A 20,574-nucleotide genomic window follows, 5' to 3' on the forward strand; every position below is an offset into this window, starting at 1 on the left:
CCCTGAGTAGACCCTCTCCCCTCTTCTTGGGCCTTTCACCACTGGCCAGTCACTTGCCCCATCTATGGGTTCCATTCATGCTGTGAAATGAGGGTCCAATCAATGTCAGAGCCAACCATTTTTTTAGACAGCGCGCCAATGCTAATTGGGTCTTCTAATCAGGGTTTTACCATATCTTTCGCCCCATAGGACGCACTTTTTCCCCTCCAAAAATGAAGGGGAAATGTGTGTGCGTCCTATGGGGCGAATGCAGGCTTTCGCTGAAGCCTGGAGAGCGAGAAGCATCGGTGCGCACCGACCCCTCTCGCTCTCCAAGCTTCAGGAAGCTATCCACAAGCCTTGCAAGCCCGGCGGGAGTTCCCGCGGGCTCACAAGGCTTGTGGGCTGCAGCCCGAAGCAAGGGGCGCCCTCCGGAGGGCGCCCCGTGCTTCGGGCAGGTGTGCGCAAGGCTTGGGGCAGCAGCCGCGGCTGGGGGGGAAAATAATTTTTTTAATTCATTTCCCCCCCAAAAAACGAGGTGCGTCCTATGGGCCGGTGTGTCCTATAGGACGAAAAATATGGTAATTTGTTCATTAGCCTACAATTTTTGAAGGTTCAACTACCTATGTAATTGAAATTAATGCAAAAGATGGAACTGACCCACTTCCTGTATAATTGCTTTATAACTACAAGGCACCAATTTAAGCCAACTCATTTTGCTTTTAAATGCCTTACTGTCTGCTTTAGTCTACTTGTTTTGATCATCAAACGTTGGAGGGGCAGAGGATTCCTTCCAGTAAGGAAGGAATATTTTTAGGGTGTCTTTTCAGTAGGTAGGAGACCTCCAGGCGGATTCCCTTCCCAAGCAGAAAGTCACAGATCCCCAAATGGGGGGGCAGGGGCAGTTCAGTGTCGAAAGCCAGCTACGTCTCCAGAATGTCCATGTTGTCCAGCTCACTGCGGAGATGGTCAACGTATTGGTTAATTTCCAACACACGACTTCGGTTTCTTTGAATTTCAGTCTTGTGAACCTGCAGGGATTGAAACAGTTGGTCCAGTTCACACTTAGCGCTAAGCCGCGGTTTGTTTAACAGACCACAAGTTAGCCATAGATTGCCCCACAGACGGTCAAACGAATCATGGCTTGTTTCTGCAAAGTGTTTTGTTTTGGAGTTTTCCCCCCCTAGCTGTGCTTGCCTCGTGCACAGCTGTCAACGTTTCCCTTTTCTTGCAAGGAATCCCATTCAGAATAAAGGAATTTCCCTTCAGAAAAGGGAAATGTTGACAGCTATGGTCTCGTGCCTTTGTAGCTTGTTGAGTGCCTGGGGGGAATGTTAAAACAAACCATGGTTAAGGAAGGATGTTGGGTTTGCACATAACGCCAATCCACACAGAGGGCTGGGAGGGAAGGAAACTGACTGAGTATGCATGCACATTCAATTGTCTTAATAACGTCCCCGTCACCCAGAAGATTGCAAGCACAGGGATAAGAAAAAAATAGTTGCTGTCTGGAGAGGTCACTTCCTGGTTTGTATAGAGAAGCCATTTTCAACAGAGCTCAGTGATGGAAGCGGGCAGCACCGGGTGTTGAAATTTTGTGCCCCTAACAATTTTGCACCCGGGGCAACTGCCCCGACCCCCCCTCCCCAATATGCCACTGCCACCAGCTACCTTGTTAACAATAAGATGAAAGCGCTCATGTCCTTAATGCTGGTTATTTCCTTCTGTGAGAAGGCCTCCTGCAGAGGGGCAATGGGACTCTTCACTTACATTCTCAACCAGTGTGGAAGCCCAGCCATTGGCTTTAGTGATAATTTCGTCTTCTCGGTTGTCAATCTTCAGCAAGTGAATGTCGTGAGAGGCGTTGACGGCATTGACAATGGTGTCTTTGTCCACAAAAAGCTAGGAAGGAAACCAGGTGAGAGGAGGGCCATTTATTTTGGCTGTAGACAAACCACCATCCCACAAAGGGTCATCTCTTACTGATGAGTCACGCCAAGAGGGTTTTGCCTGTTCTGGCGAAAGGGGAGGAAGAGGTGGAGTTGGATCTCACCATACGAACGTCATCCGGCATCTCCTCATCAAACTCGCTCTTCACTATTTTCTCCAGTGTGTTGACGGATATCTCCAGGAGCTTCTCGTGGTGCTGGTTCTCTAGATCCCGGCACTGAGCCATCGTAGGAGAAAAGGTTAAGAAGCAAAGAACAGGGATGCCTCTCAGCAACCCTTTCCTACTGCCCAGTGTTTGAACAAAAGGAGGCAGGGAAGGCTGGCCGAGAGGATGGAAACTAAGGCTGTGCACACATTGCCTGCTTAAAAAACAGCTCTCTCAATTCAGATCTAAGCTGGCTTGGGGGGAAGAACACATCAAAACACAGTGGCTGGATCTACACTCACTTTTTAAACGTCATCTGAACGATATTAAACATGTTCTAAAACGTCAAGATATTTGTTTCTCCTCTGCTTCCTTTTCTGCAAGGTCTACCCGGTTTCTGGAAGGGGAGAGCTCTGGTATGAGCTATGCCATGCAGGGCCACCCAAGATGGACAGGTCATAGTGGAGAGTTTTGACCAAACATGATCCACCTGGATCAGGAACCGGCAAGCCACTCCAGTATCCCTGCCAAGAAACTCCATGGAGAAGACAGGAGTGCCTGGTGTGCTCTGGTCCATGGGGTCACGAAAAGTCGGACACGACTAAACGACTAAACAACAACATATTCTATGGTATGGTATACTCTACCATACTCTATGGTATCGCATTTTAATAATGCATTATTAACGTTTAAGAAGAACGTCATGTGGCTATACGGTTATCAGAACCATTTTAAAACTCATTTTTAGCATTAAAAACCATGAGTGTAGATCCATTCAGTATTTCGTAAGATGCGACGGGTAGGTCCAGGAGAGACAAGGATCATGACATTGTGAGTGCACTGATTCCCAAACCAGTGGTGGGAGCACACTGGATGCGGAGCACATGAGAATGTGCACCCAGCCTCAGTTTGTGTTCATTGTGATAGCAAGGACTCAGCCCTTCATGGCCCAACAAAGGTCCTCGAGTTAAATGCACTCCCCAGGGATGCTGCTTGGACACCCCAGCCCCAGTTTCCAAGCTTCTTGTACTTCTGGTTGGCAGGAGTGGTCCCACGACAACAGAACTTCCTTTATGGGGTGGAAGTGTAGAGGCTCACCACCCTTGCTTCTCAGGGTTGTCCTCCAGGAAAGCTAAAATGCTAGCCCAAGATTTTAGGTGGAAATGCTGCTATTACATCAAGTATTATACCGCAGCAGCTCTTCAGACAGGTCTTGGCACAAAGAGTGAATGGAGAGAAAAGCCCTGCGGTTCTTAGGGGCCTGAGAAATGCTTCCAAAACTGAAATCAATCCCGGCTCTACCGCACAGTATTGAGAAGCAATCGAATGCCATACAGTGTGGACAAGCCAGCTCTGTTGATCCGAAGCAAAGCGCCCGCCACAATTATTTGCAGCTCTGTGCAAGCGACAACAAAAGGATATATTCCTTGTTCGTTTTCTATAAAGTTCGACACCAGGTCAGCGATGTTCCTTTCGAAATCCTTTATCACTTCCTTAGCAAGAAAAGAAAAGGGGTGGGAAGTTAGAGGGCAAAGCTGAGTTTGACTCAAAACAGTTTGACTCCCACAACTTTTGGAAATCGGGCCTGAAACACTCAGGAGAATCTACTTGCCTGTCATTTTTGCTGATTATTTAATTTATTTGTTTTTATTAATGTAGTTAACCAAATATATATATAGATAACGCTTTAATATAAGAAAAACTCACAGCGGTTTACAAAAAATAGAAAACGAAGCATTAAGATTCTCAGCAAAAACCAGGTTGCAGCAGGCATTTAAAAACATTCAAAAGATGCCTAAAATCAGCTTTAGCTAAAAAGACATAAAACACATGTAACTTCCACATGTCCGGACAGGCTCACCTAAAAAAAATGTTTTAAGTAGACTCCAAAAAGAATATGGTGAAGGCACCTGCCTGATGTCAACCAGCAGGAAGTTCCAAGGCTGCCATCACACCAAAACATCGATTTCTTACAAGTATGGAACAGGTATTACGTGACACCTTTAACAGCGCCAGTTCCGCAGATCCAAGTGGTTGAGCAGGTACATATGGGGGAAAGTGATCCTGCAAGTAAACTGCTCCCACGCTATTAATGGCTTTTTGCCCACCAGCAGCACCTTGAACTTGGGCTGGGATCAAATGGGCAAAGCCAGTGCAGGTCTCCTGCCAGCAACCACGCTAACTGCAGCTTCTGATCCAGCACAGGGAGGCCCCACACAGAGTGCAGTACAGTAATCCAGCCTTGGAGTCCCCAACACCCGAACGTCCAGCTCTGCCAGGTTCATACCTCCAGCTGATCAACCAGCAGCATCTCCTCACTCATCAGCACGTCCGAGAGCTTTGTGATTTCATAGTTGTATTCAGCCAGTTTGATCTCTATAACTTGGTTGTCGCTGAGGTTCTGAATCGTATCTATCACCTGTGTGCTCAGCAAGAGACAGAAGGTTAGCAGCTGTTGCCCCGTGGCAGAAATAATTCATTTTATTCATTATTGGTGGTGGTGGTGATACTCTGGTGCACACAATGGGAATGTGAAGCAGTGACTAAGTTGTTAGAATTCCTGCTCCATGATTGCAGTCATAGGATTGTTGTCTTTCACATGACGGTGTATGTTTGGAAGTGGGAAGTGACGGAGACAGGATGTTTGTGTTACTGTGTTCTGTGAAGTGGGTCTATTGTCCTTGTTCTTTTTCTCTTTGCTGTCTGATGCTAGAGAGAGAGGGAGTCATGTTGCAGTGCTCCGTGTGTATTTATATGTAAATAGATTAGCCAAAATGCTGAGTTGCTGAGGTCTGTGACGCAAGCTGCAAAGACTCTGCAGATCCCTAAGTGTGCCGGTGTCGGTTGGCATCAGTCGCTGTGCTGTTCGGGCTGAAGAAAGCTTTTGAAGCTCCCCAACGATCGACCAGGAGGGAGAGAACATGCCAGTCGGGCATGTGTCTCTGCCAGGGTCCTACTCGAGTGTAGGCCGAGCTCCTGACATAAGTTCCCACAGGGATTTTAAAACTGTATTCTATGAAAGCCAGACGTTCCTTCTGAAGCTTATAAAGAGTTCCTCAATGTGACCATGGTCCTGGGAAGGGTTTCTGCACAAGCCACAAGGCCTCTGCAGGCTCCCACTTAGCGCACATCTCACTTACGTGTGCGGGAGCCAGGAACGTGACCCCTGGGGTATAGTGTACTTGGACTGACTTAAATCTAGCTAAAAGTGTTTAGGATTAGGTACAAGTCAACTGAAAACAAAATACATCAATTTAACCAGTTTGTTGCCTTGGTTTAAGTCAGCACCTGATGGTACTTTCAGGATGTGATCCTTTGCACAGTCAAGGGGAACAGTTACTAATGACATTCTATCCTGCCTCCCCACTGTCCCCCAGCAGTTCAGGATGGTATACATGACCCCCCATTAAGTTCTCACAACAATCCTGTGAGGTAGGTCAAGCATAGCGAGAAGGATTAAGAAGTAACATCCCATCTCGAGGATGTAGCTTCCTCATCAGACTGTGGGGCTGAATCCCCTATAGCTTTGCCTGCCCAAAAGGTTTAAGCCCTTGCTACAGTATTGACCAGGGACGCGGGTGGCGCTGTGGTCTAAACCACAGAGCCTAGGGCTTGCCGATCGGAAGGTCGGCAGTTCGAATCCCCGTGACAGGGTGAGCTCCCGTTGCTTGGTCCCTGCTCCTGCCCACCTAGCAGTTCGAAAGCACAAAGTGCAAGTAGATAAATAGGTACCGCTCCGGTGGGAAGGTAAACAGCGTTTCCGTGCACTGCTCTGGTTCGCCAGAAACGGCTTAGCCATGCTGGCCACATGAACCAGAAGCTGTCTGCGGACAAACACTGGCTCCCTCGGCCTATAGAGCGAGATGAGCGCGCAACCCCAGAGTCGTCCGCGACTGGACCTAATGGTCAGGGGTACCTTTACCTTTACAGTATTGACCTGTAAAAAATCAAAACTAAATGGCTGCGGTGGAGCGATCCCGGTTTTAATCAAAGATGGCTCGGTTTTCTAATCACTTACAAGTGGCAAACCTATGGTCCTCCGGAGGTTGTGGGACTCCAACTCCCATCATCCGCCTTATGCTCACTGGGGCTGATGGAAGTTGCGAGTCCAACTGCGTTCCCCATCCCTGACCCGAGGTCCCTTGTGTACCCCATTATTCTTCTCTTCAAAGTCCCGCAGGATTTTGGAACACTGCTGGTGGTTCTCTTCCAGGGCTTCGTTGAGGCACTCATAGAAGAGGGCGACCTCAGCCTCTCGCTTCTCGTATTGCTTCAGGCCGTACTCAAACAGGTTCTCGCAAATGGCCACAAATTTAGACTTGTATGTGAAGTCGGAGTCAAGGAGAGAACTGAGTTATGTTTGAAAAGGAAAGGAAAAAGGCTTGTGTCTGCTTCCACTCCCTTGTTTGGGCTGTTGCCTCCTGTTGTTGGAGATCACTATGACTCACAGTAGCCCTCATAACAAACAAGAAACCCCACTCCAGAGAACATCCCATTCTCAAGGTTTATCACCAGTTCTGTCCCAAAGCAGAAAGGATGTATCTCAAAAATTTATAAAACTTGTTACTGGCGTGGGAGACCAAAGATGAGATGGCAAAGGTGACAATGACAAAATGGGCCATAGATATCAGTTACAACATAGAATTGTCTGTATGGGAAAAATTATGGGCTGAAACCATGAATTTCTCTGCCTGTTATGTTATTAAGGAAAACCTACAAAAGATCATGTACTTGACACCTAGCACATTAGTGAAAATGTATTTAAAAGGGTCTAATTTATGCTGGAAATGCCACGAGGTGGAGGGAACCCTGATTCATATGTGGAAGTCATGTAAATACATTAGAGAGTATTGGGAAATGTTCCGCACAGAATTAAAAAAAGATTCTAAATCTCACATTTCCCAAAAGACCAGAGGCCTTTCTATTAGGGATAATAGGTGATGCCATTCCAAAAAAGGCACCCAAAATCTTTCTGTATGCAGCCGCTTCAGCTAGAATAGTATATGCGGAAGAAGAGATACTCACTAAGGAAATTTGGCAGAACAAATTGATAGAATACATAGAATTAGTAGCCATGATCGCAAAACTAAAGAATAAGGATTAGTTAAAGATAAGAGAAGAGTGGAGGTGTTTGGGAGATTATCTTAGAGGGTACGATATACAATTTAACCTACAAGTAGGGGTTAACATATGAGCAGCAGATAACATCAAAAAAAGAAAACTTGAAATGATAATGGGAGAAATATCAGGGTATGCAGCCGATCAAGATTCCCCCAGTGCAGTGTTTCCCAACCGGTGTTCCGCGGCACACTAGTGTGCCGCGAGACGTTGCCTGGTGTGCCGCAAGATGTTGCCTGGAGGGAGGTGGGCGAGTCGGGCGGCGAGAGGCGGGGTGGCGGCGGCGAGGAGAGGCCTCCCAGCGCGGGGCTCTCGCCGTCTGCCTGCCTGCGTGGCGCTGACGTCACGGGGCTGTAACGTGCCCCACATAGGCACACGCGGGGCGGCGAGCGAGCTCCCTCCCACATCCCATCGCCGCTCGCTTCGGCCGGCCTACTGGGCTGTCGCAGGCGGAAGGCCTGCGCATGCGCGAGGTTTTCGCGCCTTCAGGATTCCCTTCACGCCTTCCTCCTCCCGGGTCCTTGAGAGCGTGGGAAGCGGCAGCGCGAGACCGGCGTTGAGCCTGGTAGGTATTGCGCTTGCCAAGGCAGTCATTTGGGAAATGAAAACTTGCAAAGCAAGCAACCAGTTCAATCTGAAGTACGTGTATGCTTAATATCCTGTATCTGAAACCTGTTCTGCCCCCTCCCCCACACTTGGTGCTATTTTCATCTACACATGCAGCAGAGTAAGTTGACCCAGAATAGTACCAATTCAGATGGCAGATGGGAGAATGACAGTGCTGAATGCTTTCCCATGTAGAACAGTCCCTGCAAATAAAAACCTAGCATATTTGGAAGAGGGATGCTAGCCTAACCATTACCTTCTATGCTGTTACTATTTTTTTATTTTTTTTTTACATAAGTAAAAAGTGACCTTTCCCCATCTGGCATGGTGGTGTGCCTCGAGATTTTTTTCATGAAACAAGTGTGCCTTTGCCCAAAAAAGGTTGGGAAACACTGCCCTAGTGTGCCACAGAGAGATGGATTGGGAAGTCTTAGGAAAAGAGATGACAACTCTGTACTGTATGATGTGTGTATAAAAACTGTTAAAATTTCAAAAAAAAAAAAAAGTTGTGTGGTTGTTGTTTTTTTAAAAAAAGGATATATCTCCAGTAGCTCTGGCACTCCAGGGAGGTAGAGCAGTTTGGCTGCTTCAGGATCGTCTGCAAACATGCTGTCAAAGAGGAAGCTTCCGTTCAGATACTCCACATAAGCGCGCTGGAGAGCGAAGCAAGGAGGCAAAAGGGAAAGAACAGGAGTGAGCTGGCAGTCAATCGCACCAAGCAAGCCGGAGTTAACCCTTCATTAGCACAGGCGTGTCAGGCCTAATGAGCGCAGCAACTCAGATCTTGCCCCCATGAAGTGGTTGCCACGACTAAAGGTCCCTGTCTCCCCACAAGTGTCTAGGTTCCCTTCTCTCCAGGGCTTTCCCACAGCAATTGGAGGCTGCACATGCATGAAGGCAACCTCTCCTCCACCCTTTTCATGCCTCTTCTGGTTCTGGGAGGGGAGCTTGTCAGAGCAGAAGAGGGAGACACCCGTGACTCTTCCCCAGCCTGACTCATCTCTGCCTCTTGGTCTCTCTCCTCTCCTGCTTCAGCTTCTGCCTCTGATTCTGGGCTTCTCTCTGTCACAGACTCTCCCCTCTCACTAAGCTCTGTTACCTCTTCAGCTTCTGACACCTCCTACGCCCTGTCTTCTACCTTTGACCACTCCCTAGACTCTGGGTCTTCTTCCCTTGGGGGTTCCCCAGCTGGTTCCTCCCACCATTTTTCTGCATCCAACCAGTCAATGACAGGGAATCGGAAGAAGATAGTTGCCCAAAGGAAATGGGGAGAATCTTATGCCTTAAATTCAGATGGTTCTGTGAGATGCTAAGAAGAAAAATAAAAGGGCCGGGGTCCCTTAAAATAAATAGCAGACCAGTTAACACAACGAAGAAATGCATATTGTGGAATATTTACGAAAAGAACCACCTGTTTTCCAAAAATAACAAAATAAACAATGTATTCTTTCACAGTTCATCAACCCTCAGCAGACCATATTGACCTTGAGAGCTGGTCATTTGAGGACAAGAGAGCCAATGTGGTACAGTGGTACCTCGGGTTAAGTACTTAATTCGTTCTAGAGGTCTCTTCTTAACCTGAAACTGTTCTTAACCTGAAGCACCACTTTAGCTAATGTGGCCTCCTGCTGCTGCTGCGCCGCCGGAGCACGATTTCTGTTCTCATCCTGAAGCAAAGTTCTTAACCTGAAGCACTATTTCTGGGTTAGCGGAGTCTGTAACCTGAAGCGTATGTAACCTGAAGCGTATGTAACCAGAGGTACCACTGTATAGTGGTTAGAGTGTCCATCTAGCAGCTGGGAGACCAGGGTTCAAATCCCCACTCGGCCATGGAGCTCACTGGGTGACTTTGGGTCAGTAGCTGCCTCTCAGCCTAACCTACTTCACAAGGCTGCTGTGGGTTAAAAATTGGGGGGTGGAGGGAGAACTATGTATGCCACCTTGAGCTCCCTGGAGGAAATGTGAGAGGCAATATGAGACAAACATACATACACAGGTAAAACCAGAGGTTGGAGAGCTTCAGGTGAACAGAAGAGAAGTTCAAACGGATGTGAAGTTCAAATGAGGCCTTTTAGATCGCTCTCTGCCCCAGCCCCTGCCACTTCAGCCCCTGCCACTTCACCCCCTGCCTCTTTCCTTAAAGGGAGTCTCCAGGCCTTGAACCGCACACTCAGTCTCTTCCATCTCCCCTCTAGGAGGTTCCTGTTCTCAGCTAAACACCTGCCCAAGTGGGGGTCAAGACATCCAGACATCTATAAATCTCCCCATGATTCCCTCTTGCCAACTGAAGTCTTGTCAACAAGGTAGAAACTGATAATATTAACAGCAAGGAGCTGAGTCCTATCGAGAATGGCTCCAAAATTATAGAACCTTTTCCTCACTTTGGTTAGCTCTCCGGAGACAACCTCTTTCAAGCCATTAATTAATTAATTGAATTTATATACCCGGAGGTCTCAGGGCAGTTCACAGAAAAGATCACATTATAGAAAATCAAAATAAAAACAACCCAATAACACACACACCCTCCAAAAAAGAGCCACATTTTTAAAGGGTATAGGATGTCAATCAGGTCAACCAAAGGCCTGGTTAAAAAGGAATGTTTTTGCCTGGCGCCTAAAGGTGTACAATGAAGGCGCCAGGTGAACTTCCCTGGGGAGAGCATTCCACAGACGGGGAGCCACTGCAGAGAAGGCCCCGTTCTCGTGTATGAACTGTTTTGTACGAACTGTTTGGTTTAGCTTTCCACTTTGTGTCTGTAGAATCCACAACTGTTTTCTTACTGGTTTTTATTTCATATCTCAGTGTTTAGAGACCAACGCCTATTCAGGAGGCTGAAAGAGAATCCAGTATCTGTTGGGTTCTCTCAACATCCCTGCGATCTACATTCCTGCATTGCAGGGGTTTGGGCTACAACTCTATGATTCTACAGACGGCCCAAAAGGAACATACCTTGTGATATTCCACCTGTTTCTGTTGGGCATCCAGAACCTGCTGCTTAGCCATGGCCAGAGTTTCCCCATGTCTCATCTCCTCGATGGCATACTGGTATTTTATCAGGGCCATCTCTCGCTGGGAAAAGAAAACAGGGACAGGCAGCTTAGAATCAATGGCGTAGCAACTGACGGACTATGCGGAATTGGCATAATTGACACGCAAACTACGTGACAAGGATAACTGTGACTTTAAAGATGAATGGGAACCTTTTACGAAATATTTGAAGAGGCAACAAAATGAACTGGACTCTTTGGCAGCTTTTGAATAAACATTCACAAACTCTTTATTATAATACATAGATAGATAATTTGAGGATCTTTACAATTTTATAACATGCAGATAGAAAGATGTGTTGAGAAACCAGAGAAAGGAGCTGAGGGAAGTCTGGGGTGGTGGTGGGAGGGTGGGTTTTCTGTCTAGGGGGGGGGGGGGAGGGAAAAATGGAGTAGGGAAAATCAATGTGGATGATGCATTTTGTTAAAATTACTGTGTTGAAATTTATAATATATATATATTTAAAGTATCAATGGCGTAGCTAGCCACTCAGGTGCCCAGGGCAGTGCACACATCCTACACCTGGGGGCAGAGCAAGCTGCCAATGGGGGCAGGACGAGCCAGTGCAGGGCACACTGCGCAAAGCCTCTCCGCTGCCTCCCCCTCAGCTGTAGGATGGCTGAGGGAGAGGCGGTGGGCAGACGCAAGCCCCACGCTGCCGTTTTAGGGTCTGCAGGTGCCCAAGCCACCACGTCACTCCCAGGAGAGACACATGGCTCGGGGCACACTGCAGGCCCCGCGGTAAGTGCCAGCCCCCACTGTGTGGCGCCCAATGCCAGCCGCATTTCGTTGCATTTGTTGTGAGCCCAAAAAAGTTCCATGAGCCCAAATTTTCTGTTTTTTATTTTAAAAACTCATACTTTTGCCCTTTTGTCACCCCCCTCAGGTATGACACCAGGGGCGGCCCGCATCCGCCGCATCCCCCTTCCTACTCCACTGCTTAGAATAAAAAGGTAAAGGTAAAGGGACCCCTGACCGTTAGGTCCAGTCGTGACCGACTCTGGGGTTGCGGCGCTCATCTCGCTTTATTGGCTGAGGGAGCTGGCATACATGACTAAGCCGCTTCTGGCGAACCAGAGCAGCACACAGAAACACCGTTTACCTTCCCGCCGGAGCGGCACCTATTTATCTACTTGCACTTTGACGTGCTTTCGAACTACTAGGTGGGCAGGAGCAGGGACCGAGCAACGGGAGCTCACCCCGTCACGGGGATTCAAACCGCCAACCTTCTGCTCGGCAAGTCCTAGGCTCTGTGGTTTAACCCACAGCGCCACCCGCATCCCTACTGCTTAGAATAAGGGCTGTCAAATCCCAAGGCAGGCACCTGTGGGGAGAGGATTGAGGAGGCAGCCTCACCAGCTTTCTGGCACTCGGGGTAGATAGGAAAGCTAAAATAGCAAGAGATAAGGGGCTGAACTTTTCCATCCTTACCGAGTTGTCATCTACCAGTCTAAAATCCAGGTACACAAGGTCGGGGAGATAAGCGGCGATGAATGCGGAATATACTTCATTTTCGCACACTGGGTTCCCGGTGAGGTTCAACGTGCGCAGGTTTTGGAACTGCCTGAGATAGATCACCTGCGGCAAGGTGACAGAGAAATGCAGAGAGCCATGAGGACAAAATATTTATGGGAAAAATTGATTTTCACAAAAGATGAACAAGAGGAAAGGGGGTGTTCTTTGTCGAAAAATGTCAAACTTGGAGTCATTAAACACTCGCAGACTCTTAGACTTTTTACTGAATGAGAACGAGATCCTGCTGAGGTATCTCTTGTGGTTGGTGGCCCCCTGGTTCAAAACACAAATGAACCCAGCAAAAATAAATTATTACATGCTGATGCACATAGCACACATTGCGACTTCTGGACCAAAAAACCCTGAGTACTGGTTTCTTTCTGAAAGCAGATCCATCCCAACAGAAGGAACCATTAAAAGCAAGGATCTTTGCTGCACAGCTGCAGTTATGCCATAGGTTGTGAGGGAACACCCCCCCCCCCGCAAGTTTCTAAACCTCATGGATATCAAGGGAAGCTAAAACAACCAAAGTTTCATCTGCTGCAAGCATCACACCTATCCGGGTTCTGGGAAGGGCATCCTCAAGCAGTTTACTAGTCTAAAATTACAATCCACAGGAAAATGCATTTTTACTGTCTTACAGTGAAATCCTATGTGTATCTACTCAGAAGTTAAAGGGAATTCACAGCAGTGGAATTCACTAAGAGGTAAGATTTAATATGGAAAACAATTTCCCCCATTTCCCCTTCTCCTGTTGAGCATGGAACAGCCTCCATGTACACCCTTCCCCCCGGCTACACACACACTTCACCAGAGGGTGGGGAGAAAGATCACCACCACAGGTGTTCACTGGGGGTTAAGGTCAACTCCTTCAACCCCTTGGAGAGGCAGTGTGGTGTTGTGGTTAGAGTGTCAGACCCAGAAGGCCAGGATTCAATTCCCCCCTCAGCCATGAAACTCACTGGGTGACTCTCTTAGGCCAGGCACTGCCTCTCAGCCTAACCTACCTCACAGGGATGTTGTGGGGGATAAAACGAGGAGGGGGAGAACCATGTGTGCCACTTTGAGCTCCTTGGAGGGGGAAAAAGTGGGATACAAATTAAATCAATCCAGCCATCAATAAAATCCTCATTCCCAACTGTAACCAAGTGATAAGTATGTGTAATAACATCTGCGGACGCTGCTGTCTCTCTGCTCTTGACTTTCTTTCCCTCTCCCTATCTACTGCTGTAATTTCTATTTTAGATCACCTCTCACCATATGAGCCTACCTGGACCCTGCAGTCATCATCTTTTTTGTAAATAATTTATTATTATTATTATTATTATTATTATTATTATTATTATTATTACTATTATTCATTTTCAATTAAAGACTTTCAAAATTAATAACAAACCAGATTGAATCTTGCCACATTAAAACACAAATAATACAATCAACCAATTATACAATAAACCAATTATACAATCCGAATTAAATAAATTTCAGGGAGGCTTCCCATGTTCTGGATGTCGGGATAAATTTTCTCGCACATTTTTTTTCCTGCTTTCTGCTCTGTGGTTTCCCCTGCAGTCATCATCTGAGGCTGTTCTCTCCATGAGAAGTCCTTAGGGCTGCAACACAAGAGCGGGCCTTTTCTGTGGTGGCTCCCCACTTGTGGAATGCTCCCTCCTGGGCGGTTTGCCTGGCACCTTCGTAACTTGCCAGGCAAAATCATTCCTCTTCTCCCAGGCCTTTGGCTAACAATCTATGGTATTTTAAGCTGTGTGTAGGGGCTTTTGTATTTGTTTGTTATTGTGGTTTGTGGTTTTAGATTCTTAACTGCCATATGATCTTCGGATGAAGGATGGCGTAGAAATTTAATAAATAATAATAACAATAAGAAGTTATGAGGTGGGTAGTAGGGAAGATTTGTCTGTGTTTTACATTGCTTATGTAACTCTGTTAAGGCACCATGCATTGTGTGATAGGAATAAAAACAGTGGGATACTTTTAAAGAAGAAAAAGGAAGGAGACTTGGTTCACCATTCACAAATTTTAGCCTCTCGAAGCCCATTCTCAGCCCCTCCGGTCCCTGTTTACTGGCAGACAGTTGCCTACAAGTCCTGTTTGCCCCTTCTCCTTTGTTGCATCCTTTAATTACTTCTTCCTCTTTACTGCACTGTGTTATGATTAGAACAGGGTACCTAAGAAGGCAATAGGGAGGTGGACAGTGCTGTTTCGGATAAACCGTGACTACTACGGGCACCAGATGTTACTTGGACCTAGTGAAGCTACTGGAATTTAATTTGTTAGGCTAGTAGTTTCAATGGAGGACTGCTAAATGTCAAGGCAAGAGCTTTGAAGACAGACTGAACACCCCCTTGGCTGATTTTGCTCTCCTTGTAAATATGCAGCTACAAACAAGCATTGGGTGTACCCTAGGGGCATGATTTCAGTCCACACAGGAGAGTTATATTCATTTAAAATACTGATACCCAGCTTTTTTCCAGTCTGCAACAAGGGGATAAAATGCCAGCCTACTGACAGTGATGTTGAATACTGTAAAACACTATATATCAATGTGGCTACTGCAAGAAGTGCTGCAGCACAGAATTCAGAATTCATGCCAGCCATGCCCTTTTTCTGGATACTCTATTCCATAACCACCCTGTTTTCTATCCATCTTCATCACCAGTAAGCATTCTGTGGCCAATGAGCACAATCAGTCTTTACTGAGCTGTTTTGCACACATCCGCCCCCTTGGGGGTTTATCTTTCTAACCACCCTTTTCTGTCCTGCTGCAAACCTCTAGAGGGGTTCCTTCAGTGCTTGCTTATTCCTTCTTCTTGGGTGTAGATGGTGCTGTTTTGGCAACATAAATACTGGCACTGGGTGAATGAGTTCACTCCGATTGTACACTGAGCACAGATGTTTTCTAGTGATTACGACAGGAGATTTACAGTAGATGAAGAAAAAATATATAAAAAATCCTGCTCCAACAGCGACTCACTAGATGGCCATGGGCATGTCACTCTCTAAGCCTCAGATCCTCGGCCATGGAATAGAAGTGACCATCTCTGCCAGAGAGGTGTTGGCGGACAAAGAGAAGTAGCAGCTTCAGCCTCCATATGTCTACTTAGAAGTAAGCACCACTGAGTTCAGAATAGAGTAACTACCAAGCGAGAGTACACAGGATTGCCACTAGAGACTTTATACAGCTTTATTAATTAAACTCTTACATTTTCCAGAGTTTGTATGTTATTATTTCCTATGGAGAAGACTTGAAGTTCTTGGAGCGTGTCCAGATTCTCAATCTTAGAAATCCTGTTGTTGTACAGACTAAGATCTTGCAATTTAACGAGCGCATCTAAGCCTTCAATGACTTCAATATTGTTGAAGGACAAATCTGGGGGAGCAGAAAAAGAATGTGGGAGGCAAGAGCTCTGAGAAGGAAACCATTCAAATCCTCTTAGGGAACTCTTTCCTATTCACAGAATCAGTTTTTTTCTCTCTGTTGGAATCAATAGGTAGGAGGTGACTTAGCCCTCCCTGGAACTTCTTGTCCCCTTTTAAGTATCCTATGTGCCTCTTCTCCAAGGGGAGCTGCCCTACATTTTGAGAACCATTGTTCTAACTAGAATGTTTCAAATGCATATAGGTTTCAGGGGAAAAAAACATTATTTTCTATCCTGGTTCTGTTTTTCCCCCAACAGGAAATCATATATCTAGCAAATATGAGAAAGAGGGAAGACTCTGAAGAGAATGTTGTTCGGCCTTCTTCTAACAAAAGGCAAATTGATGAGGTCATTCTGCCTTTTCAAGGGGCTGGAGTGGAAACAAAGTGGAGGTCAGTTTGGCTGGGAACAAAAACTGTCTCTCATCAGGCAGTGCTACCCTAGGAATCTCAAATGCCATCTTCATTCTAGCTGCCATTTGATGGCTGGTATGGAATTATTATCTTCAGAGTTTACAGGTTCTATTCAACTAGGCTTTACTCAGTGTGGACCTATTGAAATTAATTGGCGTTCATTAATTTCAGTGGGTCTATTCTGAGTAAACCTCAGTTGAATGCCACCCTATGACACCAGTCTCCATCCTGCACAGGCAAAATTCCTGATCAACACTCAAATAGAATTTGCGGTCAAACCCAACTAATGTCAACTTGGGAGGGGAAGGGTAGCCAAAGAAGCTTCAGGACCTTGTCTGGAGTAGCATATTGGGGGCTGCTTGACACATGATACAATTCCAATATGGAAATCACTTCCAAAATAAACCAGGGTGCAACCACCAGCTGGAATGAAGTGAAGGTTGCTCTTCATTCCTACACAAAAATTTCACAGCATTTGTTGTGACCCTGAATGCAACCATCTTACCCAGCCAGACCAGTTGAACCAGAGTATCCAGTGCCTCAATCTTCTCAATGATGTTGTTGTCCAACTGCAATTTTGTCAGGTTCTTGAACTGCCAGAGGTTGTCAATCTTCAGGATATCTGAAGCCACGGGAAGGGAGAAGTAGAATCATGCAGCTGTTCTGGGAGCCAGGTCCCACCATATGTAGAGATAGGGAAGAAATTTGTTCAGATTTCCTTTTAAAGCTAACCTACTTAATTCACAGGGACGCAGGTGGCACTGTGGGTAAAAGCCTCAGCGCCTAGGGCTTGCCGATCGAAAGGTCAGCAGTTCGAATCCCCGCGGCGGGGTGCGCTCCTGCAGCTCGGTCCCAGCGCCTGCCAACCTAGCAGTTTGAAAGCACCCCCAGGTGCAAGTAGATAAATAGGGACTGCTTACTGGCGGGAAGGTAAACGGCGTTTCCGTGTGCTGCGCTGGCTCGCCAGATGCAGCTTTGTCACGCTGGCCACGTGACCCGGAAGTGTCTCCGGACAGCGCTGGCCCCCGGCCTATAGAGTGAGATGGGCGCACAACCCTAGAGTCTGTCAAGACCGGCCCGTACGGGCAGGGGTACCTTTACCTTTACCTTAATTCACACTTCTCAAACCAATATGTGAACCGAAATCTGCCTATCCTATGAAACTTGCACTTCTCCCAGTTTTGCAATGCAGGTCTCAAACAAAAAAAGACATACCAAAAAAGTGTAAATTAGAAAAGGGTGCCCACAAAAATGCATTACATTAGGGGAAACTGTGTACCAAAAATGCATTATATATGAGGAGAAATGCACACAGCAACAATGCTTTGTGCAGACTTTATTTTTAAAAAGCTCTGCACCATACTACCTGATGTGGAAATGGGGCAACCTAAACTTAAGATAGGAAATCTGAGATACTGGAATTCATGGGATTTGTCCATCCCTTGGCATAAGTGGGAGGAGCAGAGAAAAGGGAGAGCTATGGGAGAGCAGGAGACTGATAGATGGCAGAGGGTGATGAAGCTGGAGGAGCAGAGATTAGTTCAAGTATTTTCACAATCCTGCCTAAAAGCAGATGTTCAACCACTAACTGTCCACATGGCAAATCTCCATGTTGTAAGCACTTTGTAGTAAAATAGCCTTGATCTTTTTTTTTTTTTAAGTCCCTGTTTTGTATTCTGATCCTTACTTCTAAAATCAAGCTGCAGCGCCAAGACATCTTTGAAATTGATGCCTTCTTTTTTGGCCAGGAGGCCTGCTTCTTCTTGAGGTCCTTGCTCCTCGACGGCCTTCTGCAGCATCTCGTCATCGATTACATTGGGCTCTATGCTATCATACAGTCGACTCATCTTGAGCAGAAGACGTGCCCCCCAAGATTAGAACTCAAATGGATTGCCCTGGCCTGTCGCAGACACTGAAATAGAATGACACATAATGCCTCATTCACACAGTAGGAGCTTCTGGGAGCTGCCCACACCGTCCACATAATGCCCACCTACCACACCAACATACAGTCCACCAAACTATCCACTCTTCTACGCATATCCCCAGCTGGTGCCTCATTCTTCTTATATATGGAGATGGTACAGGCAGCTTTGTATGAAGAAAGGGATAAATCGTGGAGGACATGGCTGTCAGTAATGGCAAGTGAACAGAACCTCCATATTCAGCAGCACTCTACCACTAAGACACTGCAGACAAGCAATGAAGGAAGGCTGTTGCTTCCAGGACCCGCCCTCTGAACTTCACAGCTTCTGTCAGGAGTTGGCATCCTAGTGCCAATTCAGTGGGGGAGCTGACCCTGTCCTTGCTACTCCAGCTCTCTGCAGTTCATGCTGATTCCCTTTCAAAGTGTATGAATGGTGATAAGAGGAAGGACGACTAACAGCCTCTGCACACTTTCCTCTCTCGCTTTGGGTGTCAGTGCGGGTTGAGCCCAAAGGGTGACAGCAAGTTAACGAGCAGTGGTGGCAGCAGCAAGAACCTAAGAAGAGCTTGCTGGATCAGGCCAATGGCCCATCTAGTCCAACATCCTGTTCTCACAGTGGCCAATCTGATGCCTGTGGGAAACCAGCAAGAAGGAACTGAGCACAATAGCTTTCTCTTGTCCTGTTGTCTCCAGCAACTGCTATTCAAATACATTATTGCCTCCAACCGTGGAGGCAGAGAGAAGCCATTGTGGCTTGTAACCACTGATAGCCTTCTCCTTCATGAATTTGTCCTTTAAAGCCATCTAGGTTGTTGGCCTTCACTGCCTCCAGTGGGAGCGAATTCCATAGTTTAACTATGCATTGCATGAAGAAGCACTTTCTCTTTCCTGTCCTGAATCTTCCAACACTGAGCTTCATTGCATATCCATAAGTTCTAGGGTCATGAGAGAGGTAGAGAAACTTTATTCAGTCTACTTTTTCCATGCCATGCATAATAAACTACTGTCTTACTCACCTTTTCTCTGAACTAAGAAGTCCCAAGTACTGCAACCTTTCCTCATTAGGGAGTTTCTCCATCCCCTTAATCATTTTGTTGGACCTTTCCTGAACCTTTCCTAGGGGCTCAACAATATCCTTGTTGAGCTGAGGCGACCAGAACTGTACACAGTTTGGGGAGGAGGAGGAGGACCACAGTTAGCTGCCTTACACTGAGTCATAGAATCAAAGAATTGTAGAGTTGGAAGGGACCCCAAAGGTCAAATCCAACCCACCACAATGCAGGAATCTCAGCTAAAGAATCTATGGCAGATGGCCAGCCAAACTCTGGTTTAAAATCTCCCGTGGAGGAGAGGTCCATCTAGCTCAGTACACTGACTGGCAGCGGCTCTTCAGAATTTCAGGCAGGAGTCTCTCCCAGCCTTACCTAGCTGGGGTTGCCACCTGTCCTGTATAATACAGGATTGTCCCATATTTCAGTGTAAAATGCTACGTCCTGTATTGATACCGTTCTTTGTCCTGTATTTCAGGTCTTCTCTCTTTCTCTCTGCCAAGTTAGGGATCCTCTCCAAATGCATGTGTTTGAAAGGGTGTGTGACAGGTCAAGTATTTGAGCTCTGGGGGTGGGGGCCAAGCACAGAGAGATCTACAAATTCATGTGTATCTGCATGTGCTTGTGACAAATTCCAGAGGGGCAATCCTGCGAGGCTGCAATAGAGCATAATAGATTGCTTTGAAGTCACATCAGCATCAGATTGAAATAAAATAAAATCGCCCCGACCCATATTTTGCCGGAACAAAGGCGGAAAGGCTACCTGGAGATGCCATCGGGGACTGAATGTGGGCCCTTCTGCTTGCAAGACAGACGCACTGCCACAGTCCTGCCCTACTGAGGACCTACTAAGGGAGGGTGTCCACTTCAGACACCCTCCCACCTGTCAGTCTGGAGCTGGAATAGCTCTGCTCCCCCCCCCCTCCAGCTGGGCGCTGTTGGAAGCAAGATGCTGGCTTGGCTCACACAGAGGTTGAATCCAAAGTGGAACTTCGACCTGCCATTCTTGCAGCTACACCGATAGAACTTCTGCCTGTCATACAAATATGAAAGGTGTAGGACAGCAAACAACGACGACAACACGTGTCATATCTACACATCCTATCCCAGAACATCCCATGCCAACTCCCACTTCCAGAGGCACCGAAACCCCACCCAGCCCCGGATTGCTCAGCAGGTTACCAGCGCGTCACTTGACCAGCTCACACTGAACCCACAGCCGCCTTCCTCCAGCCTCCCCGAAGGTTAAAAGCTCGGGTTAGGCCCCGTTGCTAGGGATGCCGCGGCCGTTGCTAAGGGCAGGTCGCGCTTCTCGCGCCGGCCCACCGGGCTTCCGTCGTCACGTGTGACGCAGGTCGGCCGGAGACAGCGGCAAGCAACCTCGACT

At 47.0% G+C, this 20,574-nt stretch overlaps 1 protein-coding gene across 5 annotated transcripts; it reads right to left on the bottom strand.

Moving 5' to 3' along the window:
- Positions 1-640: 640 nt before the first annotated feature.
- On the bottom strand, positions 641-20,509 carry DRC3 (dynein regulatory complex subunit 3). Of its 5 annotated transcripts, XM_028706367.2 has the most exons (13): positions 20,370-20,509; positions 17,899-18,123; positions 16,717-16,833; positions 15,583-15,749; positions 12,278-12,424; positions 10,748-10,867; positions 8,339-8,451; positions 6,225-6,399; positions 4,362-4,493; positions 3,497-3,567; positions 2,033-2,156; positions 1,750-1,881; positions 641-1,010 (listed from the first exon to the last, which is right to left on the bottom strand). In XM_028706367.2, the coding sequence occupies exons 2-13, from the start codon at positions 18,056-18,058 to the stop codon at positions 903-905; spliced, it is 1,566 nt and encodes a 521-aa protein (XP_028562200.2). In that variant the 5' UTR covers positions 18,059-18,123; positions 20,370-20,509; the 3' UTR covers positions 641-902. The 5 variants fall into 5 exon arrangements, with proteins under 5 accessions (XP_028562200.2, XP_077774798.1, XP_077774801.1 ...); XM_077918672.1 differs by lacking the exons at positions 6,225-6,399; positions 8,339-8,451; XM_077918675.1 differs by lacking the exons at positions 6,225-6,399; positions 8,339-8,451; positions 20,370-20,509 and adding an exon at positions 20,154-20,343.
- Positions 20,510-20,574: the final 65 nt, after the last annotated feature.

This window comes from Podarcis muralis, chromosome 14 (genome assembly GCF_964188315.1).
Source record: "Podarcis muralis chromosome 14, rPodMur119.hap1.1, whole genome shotgun sequence".
NCBI classification, from domain to species: domain Eukaryota; kingdom Metazoa; phylum Chordata; class Lepidosauria; order Squamata; family Lacertidae; genus Podarcis; species Podarcis muralis.